The sequence below is a fragment of the Staurois parvus genome, unplaced genomic scaffold (assembly GCF_062004578.1).
Source record: "Staurois parvus isolate SC_StPar_1 unplaced genomic scaffold, SC_StPar_1.0 ptg000291l, whole genome shotgun sequence".
Classification (NCBI taxonomy): domain Eukaryota; kingdom Metazoa; phylum Chordata; class Amphibia; order Anura; family Ranidae; genus Staurois; species Staurois parvus.
Window position 1 is genome coordinate 5,390,486 of NW_028318087.1, and position 19,359 is coordinate 5,409,844.

The 19,359-nt window shown below is 41.9% G+C and overlaps 1 protein-coding gene across 2 annotated transcripts in view; it reads left to right on the forward strand.

Annotated features, from left to right (window-relative positions):
• Positions 1-189: 189 nt before the first annotated feature.
• The window catches only part of POLR3A (RNA polymerase III subunit A), a 117,535-nt gene continuing 98,365 nt past the window's right edge, over positions 190-19,359 (forward strand). For both annotated transcript variants that reach the window (XM_089682537.1, XM_089682538.1), the window contains exons 1-4: positions 190-333; positions 8,842-8,977; positions 13,737-13,874; positions 16,663-16,834. In XM_089682537.1, coding sequence (XP_089538663.1) covers positions 293-333; positions 8,842-8,977; positions 13,737-13,874; positions 16,663-16,834 — 487 coding nt within the window. In that variant the 5' untranslated portion in view covers positions 190-292. The remainder of the gene's footprint in view (positions 334-8,841; positions 8,978-13,736; positions 13,875-16,662; positions 16,835-19,359) is intronic.

Consider the following 19,359-nt stretch of genomic DNA (forward strand, 5'->3'; position numbering starts at 1 on the left):
AAGAAAGATATTTGTTGCAATGTTTTATGTAGTAATGAGTAGAAGCAGAAACCAGGGGATAAAGGAGCCTATTAAGGAGCCTCGTGCGCACCATAGCAAATTCCTGACGGTGGCGCTGGAGAGTAGATCGGCGTTTGGCCTGTCTATACAGCGTGCAGCTTTATGGTGGTGGGGAAGGTCTCCCGGAAGTGACATAGGCAGCTTAGGAAGTGTTCCTCATGTTGTGAAGTAGGGGGAGCTCACGTGTAGCGGTAGATGAGGAGTGCAGTGACGGCTGGAACACGGGGCCGACATGAAGGAACAATTCCGAGAGACCGACGTGGCCAAGAAGATGTGAGTGCTGCTGGCTGTGGTCTCTGGGGACAGGAAGGGCCATGTCATGGGGGGAGACGTGTGCTCTGCTCCCTCACTCACAGGAGTGGGACATGTGACGGCACCGGCAAGGTTCACAGAGACATACAAGAGCCTTGTCTGTGGAAGGAAGCTGTGTACACACAGTGCAGTCCTGGAGGACACCCTATTTTTTGATTGAAAAGATACTTTTATTACAGAAGTATAAAAAAACAACATGATACTTGTAATCGGGGTACATCTCACCCTGTACTGCGACGCAGCGCACCACATTGCAATACAGTTCCAAGCATACGATAAATACATTCAGAAATAAATACATTCGCTCAGCGGTATGATGCCTGACGTGATGTGCGTGGAGGATGGATCCCCCAGACCAACACGTCATGCATAACGCCGCTTACCCCGAAACCATAGCATCCTAATACACAGTACATTTCCTAATATCACTAAGTCATGCAAAAACGAAAACCGAATGTTACAATCTACAATAGGCATCGGGTGTGTGGGGGGGGGGGAAGGGAAAAAAGGGGGAAAACACAGGCCCGAAGCTTTATTGAAGGGGCAAAGACACGCAAGGGGGAGTAGAGGGAAGGGGAGATCTTTAGACGTCCTCTTCCTCCTTAAAGTCCATCAAGGTATAGTCTCTGAGCAGACTGAGGATCAGTCTGCGGCAGTCCTCAATGGACATCCTCTCCCGCTGGTGGATGAGGCGCTTCCTGGCGCACCATAAAGCGTCCTTAAAACAACACAGCACCCGCCAGGCGCCGTCCATTCAACACCCCAAAGTGAGTGATGGCTGTCTGTGGTACAAAGTCCTTGAGTTCAGGTTACAGGGCCTGAGCAAAAGAGCACTCCCAGAAAACGTGGTGAGACGTTTCCTCATGGATGATGCAGAAGGGGCAGTGTCTGTATCTGCTCAGGTTCCTGGCATGCATAAATGTCCCGAGAGGCAACCCCCCTTGGATTGCCATCCATGCCTTATACCAGGCAAATGATTGCATGACAGGTCAGCACCCTATTTGTAGAATAGAGACAATGGTGCCATGTTGTTCTTTGACATCTCAGACCCCCTTGGGGAGATTTCCACTCATTTCCTTATTCTTGTAGGCACAGCAGGAAGTGGGAGGAGATTTCTCCAGAGTGCAGGCAATCCCTTGTCACAGGAATGAGTGAGCCCATTGAAGGACTGTTCCTTAAAGTAGACTTCCACCCAAAAGTCAAAGCTATGCTTGTTAGCCTCCTCCCCCCTCCATATTAAAGGGTAACTCCACTGTCATAGGAAAAAAAAATAATATAACTTATACAATTGACTCCAGTCATATCATAATTGAATGTTGCTAACCACCTCAGTACCAGACAACACTCCCCCCCCCCCCCCCCCCCCCCCTTCCTGGCCAGGCCAATTTTCAGCTTTCAGCACTGTCGTACTTTGACAATTGCACGGTCATGCAAATCTGTACCCATATGACATTTTGAGCATTTTTTTTTAGACAGAACCTTCTTTTGGTGGTATTTATTCACCACTGGGAGTTTTATTTTTTTGCTATACAAATGAAAATGACCAAAAATTTTGGAAAAAAAGTGTTTTTCTTATAACATTTTGCAAATAAGTAATCTTTCTTCACGCATTTTGGCCAAAATGTATTCTACCTTTTTGTTAAAATAAATAACCCAAATCAGTTTATAGAAAAATAATTATTTTTCAAAAATTGTTTTTACCTTTTTATTTTATTTTTCTCTATGTATTCTGTATTTTATATTTATTTACATACCGTCACCATAGTGACACTATTACCTGTGGGGGATGATCAAGATATATATATTTTTTTTTTTACACTGATTGCTTTTAGACCCATAAAGGCTGTAAAAATAACCATTTCTCCTTCTCTCTGGCTGTATTCTTGCAACCATTGAGAAATACTGTGAGAACTGTAAATGGTACAAGGCTGTTTTGAATGGCTTTGTACCATGTGACCTCTGTGATCATTCACAGGTAGTAAACAATGATGTCAGGAAGTGACATCATTGTTTACTACCTGTGAATTTTCATAACATCATTGCTATGAATTGTTTACTACCTGTGAATTTTCATAACATCAGTAAACATCATTGTTTACTACCTGTGACATTGTTTACTACATTCACAGGTAGTAAACAATGTCAGGAAGTAACATCTTGTTTACTACTGTTCTGTGCAATCTCTGATTGGCCAATCAGTGATCACATGAATCAGTACCTCACACAGAGGGTCCCGTACAGGGATCTGTCAGACGGGATGCAGACCCTGCCACTTTCCCTTAGAGCCCCACAGGTGCATCAACTGATATTTATAAAATCACTACCGTACAAATTACTCGGCACATGGACACAGACAAAACAGCCATTTTCAATATGTATGCAGTCAGGCAGGCCCTTACACTACATAGTTGAAGGTAAATCTAGAGGAAATTTAACAAGTTTGTTAAAATCCTTGCAATGTACATAGATAACCCAGAGGGAATGTTTTTCTCAGCAAAAGTGGAGTTACTCTTTAATGTTCCATGTGAGCAGGCAGGCTCTATCACAGAAGAGACCTGTAACATCTCTTCAGTAAAAAGATTGATACTTTTATTAAAGTAGAACTATAGGCAAAACTTTTTTGTTTGTTTGTTTTTTAATCCTTAGGGTTTTAATCCTTATCATTTTTTCACCATCTGTGTTCCATTGAGGAGATTTCCCTTCACTTCCTGTTCCATAGCCAAACAGGAAGTGAGAGGAAATTCTTGCAAATTAAGGGAATTCCTTGGGGACCCCCAGGTTCCCAGAACTAGTGTCCCCATCAGAAGATTTTCTTTTACTTTCACTTTCCATGATAATGGTAAACAGGACAAATGGAGAAGGTGACTCTCCCTAACTGTGACACAGACAGCGATTAACAAAAAACTGACTAGTGTTGGAATTCCTCTGCACTCTCTACTAAACTACAAAAAGTTTTCCTTTTTAATTATACTTTGATCAAAAGGGAAATGAGTAAAATACAAGACAACACAAAATCACAATAATGAATGGAAACAAGACAATAAAAACAATAAAATTACCAATAACTGCAAGTTAAAGTGAAGTTCCACCCAAAAGTGCAAGCTCCGCTATATTATTTGATGCCACAAGCCAAAATGATTTCCTGTGTCGCTCTGTGGTGCACCTACCTGCCTGCTGCCGGTGTTTCCTGGCATGTATACTGAGCTCTGTCTGAACAAATTGGCTTCCAGTGCTATCCCGATCCTGTGTACCAGGAGGAAGTCCTCTCCATCCAATGAAGATGACCGTAAACCAGCACACAAAAGATGATGCCAGCGAGGGACAGGAACAGCTGGAGGAAGTGCTATTTTGTTCCACTTTAACCCCTTAACGGCGACCTTACATAAATATGTGGCCTCACTGCACTGGGTTTATGCCGTGGGGCCACATATATGCATATCTCCCATGAGCCTTGGGTCCTGCAGTAACGATTGGGACCTGGAACTATCGATTCCATGTCACCTGATTGCTGTGATAGCCTCTGATTGGCTATCACAGTGATCAGTCGCTGTGAAGCCTGCCCCTGTGTTTCCTCTCTCTGAATGGAGGAGCGAGATACATTGCATCTCTCTCTGCCTTTTCAGAGAGAGAAAAAAGTGTAAAATATTAAAGAAAAAAAAATATTAAAAAAGAAAAAATGCCTAGATTGAGATTTGATCTAGGTCAGTTCTAGGGTTAGTGTTTGGGTCAAGTAAGGGTCAAAGGTCGGGGTCAGTATATTTTGGGCAGGATTTATTTATTAATTTTTTTAATTGGTGTCAGTGAAAGTGTCAATGTGTTTTTATGTGGTATTGCTGCGATTGTCAGGAGCAGGAGAATGTATTTTAGGTTGTTCATTGGTGGTAGGTTATGGTAGTAACAAGAAATAAACAGCTAAACTTAAAAAAAAAAACAAAAAAAATTACTACTATTTTGTGCCAGTTATCCTTTGATGATCATAATAAAAAAATTATATATATATTACCATTCCACACCAAATGAAAGCCCAATTTGTCCTGAAAAAACAAGGTTTAATTCACCTGGCTGTACAAAGTAGTTGTGGTGATATGTACGGATTTACTAAGACATGTCAAAGTTGCAAAATAGTGCTTGGGCATTAGGATTTGTTTTACCCTTCGGCATGAAGGGGTTAACTGTTTCCTAAAATGGGTAACTTTATTTCATGCCATGAGTAACAACTGTCACACAGGATAGCTGTCATCCTGACACATAATATTGGGCCAGCCCCATGGATTATGTGCTACCTATTTTGGACCAATAGGGGAGGATAACAGACTGGTACATATCTTTTATGCTGAAGGGATACTCTTTAAGACTCTTCCTAAGTGTTTCGCAGAACCTGAGGAAGTGGCATATTTGAAACTCACTAAAAATATTGTGAAGTGTCCATTGAGATTCCACTCTGCTCTTGTCAGTTAAAGTCTTTGAAATCACCTGGGTGCGATCAAAAACATCAGCAATTTATATCAGAGTGGGAAAGTCAATGATCTACTGTGAAACAATTCATTCTGATTTATTGTGGATTCACAAATTAGCCATGTTTGGCCAGAATGTGATGGACTTTTAATGTCTTAAAGCCTATCTCCAACCAAAATTTTTTCCCATTCAGTGGGGCTTTGCCTGCACTGCATGTGTCATCTGCCCATTTTGTCTAGGGTTGAGCAGAAAGCTCTTAATTACCCGTTCCTTCAATTCTCCGGAAAATGGCAATCCCCCATGGTTCAATTGTGGGCTGTTCCTGGTCTACGGAGTCTGCTCGGAGCTTGATGACGTCAGGAACAGTCCACTATTTAAGACCGCTGGAGCTGGAGGGGGGGGTTTGGTGTGTTGGACTGGCCTTGTGTTGGGAGGATCAGGTAAGTAAATCTCTGCTCTCCTCTTCCCTAGAAAGAAAATTAAATTTCCCAGAGTTGGGCTTTAAATAATTTGAATAAATGTTTGCATTTTAACAGTGGTGTATGGTTTATATAGACCTAGGCACCATCAAAGTCCCATACATAGTAGGGCTCTTTTGTTATTTGCAATTTGAGGAATGTTGGTTCCCACCCATGTGATTCTGATTTATACACTGTATAACAGGATCCTGAAATTGAAGGCAATTGGTCAGTGCAGCTGAAGGGCCTTCTTGTAATGGTCCAGTCTGTCTGTGGTGGGCAACCCTGGATATGAATCTTCTGACCAGTTTGACGTGTGGAAGGGATTCTGGTATCCAGGTTCAATTTGGGTGGAAGGAATTCTGGTGATCCTGACTGCCCCCCAGGATCATGTGGTACTCTGACATATTGTACATGTTGGCAGAAGATCCTTTGACCCTTACGGATCAACCCAGCTTTCTGTCACAAGGTCAATCTTGCATCTGTCTTCAGTTATTGGCATTAACAGCATGGCTATTGAAGCCAGGGTCCTAAGAGACAGAGGAGTCTAAAGTGTAGGAGGACAGCTTCAAGGAAGATTTACAACGGGACTCAAGTCTTGTTTTGTGTGGTGTGAGGCTCCTTGATTTCATCCCTGTAGGTATGTTGTGGGCCGAATCCTGGTTTTTGTTCAATATGGAGTTGATCTAAGACTGGCCTTGAGTACAATTTAAAGGGCAGATTTTGGCCATGGCAGTTTTCTTTCAGGGACCTATACAAATTGGTGGATGCCTTTATACAGGTCCTTCAGGGACCTATATACAAATTGGTGCCTTGGTGCATGCCTTTATACGAGGGATCACACAGATTGTTCCGCTGACTCCACTTATTGACTCTGTTGACTCCGTGGGACATCAACCTGGTACTTAGTTTTACAGAAATCTCCATTTGAACCCTTACGGGATATTCCTTTAGTCCTTCTGACTCATAAGGTTATTTTTCTGGTTGCCATTGCTTAATTTTGGAGAGTTTTGGAATTGACTTCCCTTTCCCTGTAAGGAACCGCTTCTGGTGCTCCATCGTGACTCAGTCGTCCTTATCCAAGGTGGTTTCTATATTCCATCCTAATCAGGATATTGTGGTGCTGTCTTCTTGTCCAAAGCCTCTGATGCTGGGGGACAAGGCTCTTCACACCTTGGATGAGGTTTGTGCTGTCAAGAGTTATTTGAAGTTGACTTTGTCAGTTGGATTCCCACTTTCTGGTTTCTGAAGGCTCAAGGAAGGGTCACGCATCTTCCAAATGTACAATTTATCAATGGATCCATCAGCTTTTTTTCTCTAGCTTCTGGTCCAAAGAGCAAAGTTTTGCTTTTTGTGGTGACGGTTGATTCAACCAGGAGTGTTTGGTACTTCAGGTCTGTTCATCATTGGGCTTCAGTAGCTCCCGTTTAGGACATTCCTATCGTAATGGATAAGAAAATAGGATTTTTGTTTTAAAATCCTTCCTTCACAAGAAAAGTGTTTTTTGTGGTTCATTCCTTGCTGCAAGAACTGAAGCCATGCTTGGATGGGAGGGGTTATGCCTAGAAGGGGATTTAATGTCTTTATTTTTTGCATGAATGTGCCAGCATAAATCTATCGTAATGGATATGGATGTCTTGTGATGTATTTCAAGAAAATAATTTAACAGATAAAAAAAAATCCAATTTTTTGACTAGAAAATTACTCAAAACCCCCAAATAATTATATATTTTCTTAAAGCCGGTCCCCGTTGAATTAAAAAAAAAAAGGTAGTTGCAAATGTTTACATTGCATGATATTTGTGCAAATGTTTGATTTTTTTTTGGAAAAAAATACACTAAAATGATTTTAGTGCACACAAAACAATATAATACACAATTTCTTGGTAAAAAAAAAGATGCTTTTGCATGGAGTAAACGGATACCAAATATACTACGCCTTAAAATTGCACATGCCCGTGTAATGGTGAAAACTATGGTACCCAAAATTGACAGAGGCCGACACAATAAAAGCCTTTACATCATGTAAATTTAGCATGAACAGCAAATGATGGCCCTAGAATTATTATTCTTGCACCAAAATTTGCAGGGAAATTGAACTTGTGGTGCGGGCATCATTTTCACACGTATATGCACCCAGTGAGCAAGTGTGCGTGTATTTGTGTGAACGTTGGGGCGAGGTTTTAAGAAATATTTTTTTAATGTCATCTTATTTTTTTTTTTAAACTTTTTTCAATTTAATACACTCAATGTTATTGCTACAAGCCTCCTATGTGATAGCATAATGAAAGTGAAAAGTCATCTTTATGGAGGCATCGGGCTCTACTGCACCCCTAACATCACCTATGGATCCCACTGAAGCTGATGAAGCACAGATCACACAGTGATCAGAGGAATGACAGTCCAAAGATTAGAAGTAATGGAATCCTTGTCACTTTTGGCTTCGTTCATCAAAGGGGAGATCAGGCAGTGAATGTGTGCTGTCCTCCCTCTGATCTTGCCACTGACACCTGCCATTCCCATCCTGAACCCACAGGAGGGGCAGCAGAACCTGGGATACATGGTAGCCGGTGTGGAGGTGTTACCTTCTCAGGCCCATATCAGTCTTTGGGTGGCTCTGGAACCCACCAGGATCACTTATACAGACAAAGCTGATCGCTGGCTGAAGAAAATGATACCAAGGTCATGGCAGCTGCAGCAGCTGTGATCTTGTTATAGCCAGGACGTAATGTTCCTTAAGTGGTTAAACAAGCAGTATGCAGGGGAAATGATGAATGGTATACTTTCCTTCGCCACCCCTGCTTCTGCTCTCCATGCCTATGCGGAGGTGATGTCATCCTTCCTACGTGATCTGGGAAGTACTTAAAATCTTTCTGGAAAGATGCTCCCGGAACTGGACTGCACTCTGGGATCTTGAAGGAGAACATCACCACCTGCACCACAGAAGCCAGAGGGAGGAAAGCTTAGTATATTTATCTTCCCCTCTGCTGACATGTTTTTTTCTTTTTTTCCCCTTTTTTTTTCTTTTCTTGCAAATGTTTGTTTACTTTCAGTAAGGGGTCAGGGTGCAACATAGAAAGTAGATTTAGCATTTTCAAAAATACATATTTTGTGCAAACAGAAGAAGTACCTAATTTCACTTGGTATCAGCCTCTCACAGTCCTTGTACAGCAGAGTGCCGACTGTAGGAATAAGAAGCAGCACAAGGAGCCATTAAGTTGTACTGCAGTGCAATGTGTATGCTGATAGAGGGAGCGAGGAGGGTTTCAGAGATTTGAGCAAATTGATATGCTTCTTTTACTGTTCACTAACTAGGGGAGGGACAAGACCTAGAAGTGTTACTGAACTGCAGCAGGAGAAATATCAAGTCTTTTGGCCTGCTAGACAGGGCTGTGCAACGGGGCAGAACTGTATAAATCTTTGAATGCAGAGAAAAACAAATACTTTGGCTCACATATATGTATATCTTCTGTGTGTTTAGCTGTTCAGCTTTAATATTTGTATCAGTTTAGCTTCTGATATGAAATGAACTATTTCTTTTGGTCTTTTGTTTCCAGAAGCCACATTTGTTTTGGAGTAAAGTCTGCAGAGCAAATGAGGCAGCAGGCACACATTCAGGTGGTAAGCAAGAGCCTTTACAGCCAAGACAACAGTCGTACACCTTTGCCTTATGGAGTACTGGATCATCGCATGGTATGTCAGTATGGACTTCTGGTTTTATTGTAACATCTGTGTTTTATCATTAAGTATAGTTGCTTGTGCTGACATCCAGCTTGGACCAATATTACTATGTAAATAACATACCTGGCTGATGCCGATGGAAGCTGGAAATCATTGAAATAGGCAATGCTACTTCAAGGATCTCCGCTTGCCTTCGGGTCCTATGATGAGCAGGCTGCCTGATGCATTGTGAACACAGTAGTTCGGCCACTCAGCATAGGCACCATTTAGAGAATGCTTTACATTTTCTGAATGAATGCATTCACTGCCCCAATTAATGCATTCACTGCTCCACCTTTCCACCTCTGGAGGAGGTGGAGAGGTGGGGCAGTGGCTTGCAGTTGCAGCATTTACAAGTAGCATCACCTATGGTGAAACCTTTAAATACAAGAACGCACTATGGGAATTTTCTTTTGGCTCCTGTTTATTGATTCAGGCAGTTCAAAAGGGAGCGGGATGGTGGTCCCACTGTAGTTGATCCACTGTTTTGATTGTATGATATACAGTATGTATGTAAAAGATCTATATGATGGTTTCCATGCTCCTAATCCTACCACCTTCTATAAGCTGCTGAAATAATATCTAAAGATACAGCACTCAAAAAAAAAATTAACCCTTAGCTTATACCATATTATACAACAAATAAGAAATAAATAATTGTATACTCAAGTGCCAGTACAACCATTTAAAAAGTGCATATATACCTCTGAATTGTACTTCCAATAAATCTTCCCTTTTTTTTTTTTTTTTTTTTCCTGTGAAAAAAATGTGTATATACAGTATAGTGGGTAAAATAAGTATTGAACACGTCACCTTTTTTTCTAGGAAAATATATTTCTAAAGGTGCTTTTGACATGAAATTTCACCATGTCAGTAAAAACCCATGCAATCCATACATACAAAGAAACCAAAACAAATAAGTTCAGAAATTATGTGTAATAAAATGGAACGACACGGGAGAAAAAGTATTGAACGCATGAAGAAAGGGAGGTGGAAAAAGGCATGGAAAGCCAAGACACTAGCTGAAATCTATCAGTAATTAGAAAGCAATTGTGCCCCTTGTCAGAGCAAATTAATATCAACTGGTTCTGTCTCAGCTGATGGCCTATAAAAAGGTATCTCATTACCAAGGTGTCACACAGGAAACCTCTCATGATTGGTAAAAGCAAAGGGCACTCTCAAGACCTTTGTAACCTTATTGTTGCAAAACGTACTGATGGCATTGGTTACAGAAGGATTTCCAAACTTCAGAATGCTCCAGTGAGCACTGTTGGGGCCATAATCCAGAAGTGGAAGGAACAGCATTTCACTATAAACTGGCCATGACCAGGTTCTCCTTGTAAGATTTCTGACAGTGGAGTGCAGAGAGTTGTCAGAAAAGTTGTTCAAGGACCACTTCTGGAGAGCCTCAGAAAGACCTGGAATTGGCAGGTACAATTGTTTCAAAGAAACCAATAAGTAATGCACTCAACTGCCCTGGCCTGTATGCACGCTCACCACGCAAGACTCCATTGCTGAAGAAAAAGCATGTTGAAGCTTGTTTAAAGTTTACTGCACAACATTTAGACAAGCCTGTGAAATACTGGGAGAATATAGTCTGGTCAGACGAGACCAAAATTAAACTCTTTGGATGCCATAATACACACATACATGTTTGGAGGTCAAATGGCACTGCACATCACCCCAAAAACACCATTACCAACAGTGAAGTTTGTAGGTGGGAACATCATGGTGTGGGGCTGTTTTTCAGCATATGATACTGGCAAACTTCATATCATTGAAGGAAGGATGAATGAAGAAAATGTAGCAAGACATTCTTGATAAAAATCTACTGCCATCTACCAGGATGATGATGACACAAGGGTGGACGTTTCAGCAAGGCAATGGTCCCAAACACAAAGCCAAGGAAACTCCTAACTGGTTTCAAAGAAAATAAAGCTGCTAGAATGGCCCAGTCAATCACCTGATTTGAATCCAAATGAAAATCTATAAAAAGAACTAAAGATCACAGAGGAGACCCACGGAACCTTCAAGATTTGAAGACTGTGGAAGAATGAGCCAAAATCACACCTGAGCAATGCATGCGACTAGTTTCTCCGCACAGGAGGAGTCTTGAAGCTGACATTGGCAGCAAAGGATTTTGTACGAAGTATTAAATAAATTTAAGTTAGCATGTTCAGTACCTTTTCCCTGTGTCATTTATTTTATTACACATAACTTAATTGCTGAACGTATTTGTTTTGGTATCTTTGTATGGATTGCATTGGATGTTACCGACGTGAAAATTTCATGTCAAAAGCACCTTTAGAAATCTGTTTACTGAGAAAAATGGTGACGTGCTGAATACTTACAGTATTTTACCCACTGTATACAGTGAAGGAAATAAGTATTTGATCCCCTTCTGATTTTGAATGTTTGCCCACTTACAAAGAAATGATCAGTCTATAGATCGACTGGTGACCTTCACCTGCACACTATATCCCTTTTCGGGGGAACTAACCAAGAGCTTAAAGCGGTTATAAAGCTTAATTTTTTTTTACCTTAACCACTTGCCTACTGGGCACTTTCACCCCCTTCCTGCCCAGGCCAATTTTCAGCTTTTAGTGCTGTCGCACTTTGAATAACTTTTGCACGGTCATGCAACACTGCACACACTTAAATTTTTATCATTTTTTTTTAAGACCTATAGAGCTTTCTTTGGTGACATTTAATCACCATTGGGTTTTTAATTTTTTATAAACAAATGATAAAAAAAAAATTTCTTAGTTTGTTCTAAAATTTTGCAAACCGGTCATTTTTCTCCTTCACTGATATGCTGTTGAGGTGGCGCTCGTGCACTGTTAAGATGGCACTGACTGGCACCGATAGGAGGCACTGACAGGTGGCACTGATTGACATTGCTGGGGCTGGGGGATGCACTGGACTGCCTCTGATTTTTAAATACATTTGCAGATTACCGGCTCACGTTGTGAGAGCATGAGGAAAGTGCAGCTGATTACAGGTAACTGTATTTACATTGTGATCAGCTGTGTCATTGGACACAGCTGATCACGTGGTAAAAGGGTGCTGTAATTGGCCCTTTACCATGTCATATGATCAACTGTGTCTGCTAAACACAGCGATCACAGAGCTCACTGTGTGGGAGGTGCGGTTCTGAAGGATGTTATATGAATTCCTCCCAGAATTAGATGACCGTGCTGTAGCCATTATTCAGCTATAGCCCGGTCATCAAATGGTTAAGTGATACTAAACACTGTTTAATTTACATTGTCCCTTCTCTTTCTGTATATGGATGATGCCACTGTAATTATTTTAATTAAAAAATACGTCTAAGTACCTTTTTTTTTTTTCCTGATTGATTTACACCTGTCACATTACCCAACTCTTTCCCAGTCTGTTTGCAGGAAACATAAACAGGAGAAGCATCTAGTCCTCTGCTAATGGTCACATGTTAAAAAAAAAAAAAAAAGCCTTTGGGATACAGAGTAAAACTAATTATCATTAAACTGTTTTAAATTATCCTACCAACATACAGGGCTTTTTTTTTCAGCAGGAATACGGAGAAACACATTTCCGGCTCCTCCAGCACTGAGTGTATCTAATGGCAAGGAGTATTGGGGTGTGCTCTATGATCTATTGATACTGGCTTCTGGGGATCTATTGTCACTGGAGAAGATCTATTTTTGTGGGGCCGTCTGTTGTTGCTGGGGAGGTCTATTGTTGTTGGTTGGGAACCTATTGTTGCTTGGGGGACAATTGTTGCTGGCTACTAGAGAGTCTATTGATGCTGACTGCTGGGACATCTGTTATTGCCACCGGGGGGGGGGGGGCCTTTTGTTGCTCAGGTGGTATTGCTGCTGAGGAATCTATTCTTGCTGGGGGGGTCTATTTTTACTTGTTAACAAATCCTGTACAAATTAATTGGTGCCACAAAGTGGTAGTTTGTTCTGTATTCTCCAAATGGGGCAGTACTGGGAGGTGGGTAGAGGGTGGAGGAACCAGGGAACGGTGCTTGAAGGCGGGGAGGGGCGGCGGAGAAAAAAAAGGAACTTAAAAAAGTGGAGTTCCTGCATGCACCCATTCTCTGAGGGGAAAAAAAATCCCTGCAAATATATATTTGAAATCAAATTTGTATTATTTTTCGGAAATAACATCAAGATGTAAGATCCCACCACCGTTGTGTTTAGCTGTTTAGTAGGAATGCAGGAGGAGGGAAGGCGTGGGCTGTCATTGACTGTGTATACACCCACGTGTGTGACTCCATAATCAGATGGGTTGCTCAAATGTGATAGGGAGAAAATGTTCATGCATTGGGGACATGAGCAGAAGGGAGAGATGGAGAACAACGGGATCAACCAGTTTTTTGCAGAATACAGGAAATTAATCCCATAGTGACTGAGCGAGTATGAGCAGCGTGTAATACATCGTGCGTGTGTTTTTTTTTTGTTTGTTTTTTTTAATTAAATATGTTGTGTGTTTAGTGTAACTTTAATGCATTCCTTGCAGGAATTCAGGGGTAGGGACAAGAAACAGACCTTGTTGTATTATCTAACTTTTGTAGAGAGAAGTCAGATCTCCAGGCTGGCTGTGCTGTAAATATCAGGAATAAATGCAAATCTTTTGACATAACCTGTACGTATTTCACCTGTGTACTTATTTGTTTGCCACAAGCTCAGCTTTAAAGCTACATAAATATATAATAGACTTCTGACTTTTAACTTTGTAAATTCAGGGTACAAGTGAGAAGGATCGACCTTGCCAGACTTGTGGGAAAAACTTGGCGGATTGTTTGGGTCACTACGGTTACTTAGACTTGGAGTTACCTTGCTTCCATGTAGGATACTTTAAAGCTGTCATTGGAATTTTACAGGTGAGATTCTTCTAATTAATTGCATTTATTTTCTGCTCTATTTGCCAAAAAATGTTAACCATTAGAAGAAAAAAAAAGAGAGAGAAAAACTTGCTTCATACCCAAGATTCTCATTTAGTCCTGGAAAGGGTAAGGATTCCAAACACCATGGGAATGCCTTGCAGGAACCATTCTCACGCATTTTGGAAACCACAGTTTTAAAATATCTTGCAACCAGGTTTAGTGGTGTAAAGAGCCCCCAGGAGCCTCAGATATAAGGGGATTTTTTCTGCTAAGGTTTTGGCTTTTAATGTTTTTAATTCACATTTTTCATTCAGGGGTTGTAGGGCTACGTAATAAGCAAACCTTGGGGTTTTTTTGTTTATTTTTCCCTTCCAAGGTCCACTTTAACTACTTGCCCTGACCAGGCCATTTTTTGTATTACGGCGCTGCATTACTTTAACTGACAATAGTGTGGTCATGCAACGCTGCACCCAAATGAAATTTGTCTTTTTTTTTTTTTTTTCCCCACGAATTGAAGTTTCTTTCGGTGGTATTTGATCGCCTGGGCATTTTTTTTTTTTAATATATTTTTTGTGCTATAAAACAAAAAAAAAATTTTGAGGAAAAAAACAATATTTTTTACTTTTTGCTATTAACCACTTTCCTACTGGGCACTTATACCCCCTTCCTGCCTAGGCCAATTTTCAGCTTTCAGCGCTGTGGGTACTTTTAATGACAATTGCAGTGTCTTGCAACACTGTTCCCATATGAAATTTTTGATCATTTTGTTTTCACGCAAATAGAGCTTTTTTTTGGTGGTATTTACTCGCCGCTGGGTGTTTTTTTATTTTGTTTGCGCTACAAACAAAAAAAGAGCAAAAAGTTTGAATCAAACGTTTTTCTTTGTTTCTGTTATAAAATTTTGCAAACAGTTAATTTTTCTCCTTCACTGATGTGCGTTGATGAGGCTAGACTGATAGGCGGCACTGATGGGCACGGATAGGCGGCACTGATGAGGTGGCAAGGATGGGTGGCACTGATGAGGTGGCAAGGATGGGTGGCACTGAAAGGCGGCACTGATGAGCTGGCACTGCTGGGTGGCACTTGTGGGTGGCACTGCTGGGCACTTGTGGGTGGCACTGCTGGGTACTGATCATCAGTGCTGATCCATCCTCTGACAATTGCCGGTTATCGGCAGCACTTTCCTCACGTTGTCAAGTGCAGCCGATAACCAGCAATTGCATTTACCCTGTGATCTGCTGTGTCATTGGACATGCTGATCACGTGGTAAAAGGCCGCTGTGATTGGCCTTTTACCACATCATGTGATCAGCTGTGTCCGTAGTACACGGCAATCATGGAGATTGCCAGGGGGTGCGTTCTTGGAGGACGTCATATGACACCCTCCCAGAACTGGACAACCGCGTTGTAGCCGTCATTTGGCTATAGTGCGGTTGGCAAGTGGTTTAAGCATGTCCAGTAAAAAAATTTTAAAATATAATTTTGTCATAAATTTATGCCAAAATGTATTCTGCTACATGTCTTTGCTAAAAAAAATATCCCAATACGTGTAAATTAATTGATTTATGTGAAAGTTATAGCGTTTACAAATGGCGGTATATATACTGGAATTATTTTTTTTTTTTTTTTATATATATACTAGTAATGGCAGCAATCGGGCGGGAGTTCGAACACTGGGGGGAACTGCCTTGATGTCACTGACATTACCAATACAGTGATCAGTGCTAAAAAAAAAAAAAAATAGCACTGACACTGTACTAATGGCACTGGGCAGGAAAGGGTTAACATGAGGGGCAATCAGAGGGTTAACTGTGTGCTGGGAGTGTTTTACTGGGGGGCAGTGTGTTGATACTTCACTATAAGCACACTGCTCTGGATGGCTGTGCTGTGCCTGATATGTGCCAGCTGTACCATGAACGTGTATGAAAAAAGTATCCTGTTCTTTGTATTGCTTCTTTTGTGTGAAATCCCTGGTGGTCCTGCCAGTTCCTCTGCTTTCCTATTAAAAACTGACTAAACTAGTCAGGAGAGCACAGCGTGGTCAGTTTTCTAGCTGTGCTGAGAGCTCAGCTTGCTCTTCTTCAATGATCAGACTTCTACTGACACCCCCAACTCCCCCCTTTCCCCTTTGCACAGCCATTCACTGGGGAGATCAGTGTCCTGCTGTTTCTCCTCTGATAGCTCTCTAAGCTCCTTATGCAGCTGAGAACAGAGGGCATGTGATCACTTAGAAAAAGTAAAAAATGTATATTGCTTAGACCTTAGATGTGGCATTTGTTTTATTTGTTTTTCATATCAAGAACATTTTCATCATGGAGATGAAATACCTGTGGATCTTGTTGAAATGTGTTCTATTTGCTAATTATTAACTTCCCACCCCCATACCCCCTCCCTTCTCCTAGATAGAAGAGGCTATGCTTGTAATCCATGTCAGAAGAGCAGCCATTGCTCCCTTCTTTACAGATTAGTCAGTGAACGTAGCCTAAAGACAGGAAGTGTGTTATTCATAGTTACCAAAATTTTAGTACTATTTCTTCAGCTGATCTATCTTTGTTACTTTTGTTGAGACTCTGGAGTATCTAAGTAATGAAAGGAGGAAAAGAATAACAGCTGTGGAGAATTCACCTTCCAAAACAAGCTGCTAGATGTCTTTTCTGACATTAAAGCAAACAAACCTTTTTTTCGGCCAGTTTGTATGGTAATTTTACAAATCTGGTTGTAATTAACGTTTTCATACAGTACAAGGACAGTGTGATAACTCATCCTACTTGGCTTTTACTTTTTAGATGATCTGTAAAACCTGCTCCCACATCATGCTGACTTCCGAAGAGAGAAAACAGTTTTTGGACTACCTAAAGAAGCCAGGTCTTACATACCTGCAGAAGAGAGGCTTAAAGAAGAAAACTTCAGAAAAATGTCGCAAGAAGACAATTTGTCTGCATTGTGGTGCCTTTAATGGTACAGAATTGTAGATCTTTTCCATTTTTATGGTCCCATTTATTTTAGATTTTTTATATATTAAACTGGCACATGTTCCTTTTTATATGAGTGGGTTAACGCAGGCTGATTGGTTTTTGACTGCTGATTGATTCAGAACACCCTAGTATGCCCAGTCAGACAATGTTCATATGGACATGTATTATTAGGTCCATCTGCCTAGAACTAGTTGTGGAAAGAGAAGGATTGTAAACTGATCATATAGTGGGGGGTAGGATGGTACTGAACATGGCTGAGCGGCATAGGGGAAGAGGATTGTAACTGAGAGGATAGAGGCAGAACAAGAGCTGTTCATGGACATGTAGAGCAAAGACAGAGTATTAACCACTTTGTCTGCCTGATTAATTCTGACATTTCTCTCCTATATGTAAACATTATTATTATTCTATCACCTTCCAGGATGGCAGGCTTGAGAGATGAGAGGCTCCTCCCAACAGGAAACAATCCGTTTACAGATGTTATAGTCCCCTCCCTTCCCCTCCAGGATGGATTGTGTTTCTCCCTACAATGGAACATTTGTTGTTTTTGTGACCAGAAGACCAGGGAGGGTTGGATGGTACCCATGTGATGCAGGCATAGGGAGGGCTGAAGTAACCTGCAGGCTCATTCCTTCTCACAGGTCTCTCCTAGTTGGCACCAGCGCTCCGGTCTCAGGGGGAGTGTGACCATTGCTGTAGTGTTGAAATGCTGCCTGGATGCTGTCTCTCCCTTTCCCTACATGGTTCCAGCTCAGTGGATTGCAAGAAGTAGGAAGGAGTGCGTACACTCCAAGCCTCGTTCTGGAATGGAGAAGGAGGAAGGGATGGCAGCATCGATGACTGCGGCCAAGTTCAACTTGAGCCTTGGTGAGTGCTTTTCTTGAGGGGGAGTGCTCGGAGGGGAGAGGAGGCCCAGATGGACCATGTCGGGTCACCCTGGTCAGACCGGGTTGAGAGAGAGAGAATAAGCAATTGGTGTTACTTTTTCTTTCTTTCAGAATCCCTAAGCGGAACCCAGGAGGCCCCTGGCAGACCGCCTTCTGTACCTGTGGGGCTCTAGCTCCTCTAGGAAATGTGGGTTTTGTGGGGAGAAGCTGACTAGGTCCCATCCTAAACTATTTTGCTATAGATGCATTAACCAGCTGGCAGAGAAAGAGGCTTCAGGCTTGATGAAAGATTTCTTAGCATCTATGCAAGCAGAGATGGTAGCCCACCAGTCTTTTCAAACAGGGCCCAGGCCCAGAGAAGCTAACTCCTAGGGAAGGGCCCAGGCCCAGAGGAGCTAACCCCTAGGGAAGGGCCATCCTCAAAGGAAAGCCTCAATTCCAGAGGGGGCCCCAGTTTATTCCTCCAGTCTTTACAGATGAATCCTCCAGCCCAAGTCAGGGATGAGGGAGAGCTGGATAGTCAGACTAAATCAGACCACAGCTCAGGGGAGGAGGTGGACCCTAGATCTGGGTAGTGAGGCAGGTGAAATTAAACCTAGCAGGTACCGCCTTTTGCTGGAAGACTTGGAGGGCCTCCTTCAGGCAGTTTACACCACTGAAGAAATACCAGAAACCCCCAGGGAGACCTCAGCGCAGGTGAAAATGTATATGGACCTAGTAAATTCCCCTGCTAGGGTGCTCCCCTTCACCAATTCCTAAAGGATTTATTTCTTCAAGAATGAAAGGATCCTGAAAGGAGAATCGTCAAACCTAAGACTTGGAAATGGTTTCCCTTTAAAGAGGAGGAGGAAGATAGATTCTTTAGGCTTCCGAAGTTGGATGCTGCAATGTTGCAAGTTACCAAGAGGTCTGATCTCTCCTTTGAGAATTCAGGGAGCATTAAGGATTTGATGGACCGAAGGTCTGAATCCTAAGGAAGGCATGGGAGGCTAACACATCTGCCATGGCCCCAGCTCTGGCAGCAACCTTCATTGCCAGAAATAGACTTTTGGATGGAAAGACTGACCAAACACCTGTCACAGGGAGCCAAGTCAGCTGAAGTGCTAGATTCCCTCTGTGATGGGGAAGGCAGTAGCCTACCTGGCGGTTGCTGCGGTCGAAGCCATTAAAGTCTCAGCTAAAACAGCCGCACTCATTAATTTAGCCAGAAGGGCTATCTGGCTTAAAGCATGGGAAGGTGACTTTGAAAGGTAAACAATGTGGTCTCCCCTTTGAAGGCTTCCTGCTGTTCAGTCCAGGGCTGGACAATATGTTCTGCAGGTCCTCTGAGAAGGGGAAGAATTTCCCATTTAAACCCAAGAGGGAAAAATTTTAAGAGTTTTTTTTTTCATGGCCCCTCAGGGAAGAACCAGCAGAGAGTCAAGGAACTGAATAAGAAATGGGACAATGGGAGGTGAAGGTACAGTTGTGGCCAAAATTATTCAACCCCCACTGAAATTGAGTGTTTTGGCCAGTTTGACATTGCTTTTGATCATTCAGTCATCTTGCTTACATTTACATTAAAGAGGCACTTGTAGGTCAGACAAATATAACATAACAGTTATAATGAAATAACCACAAA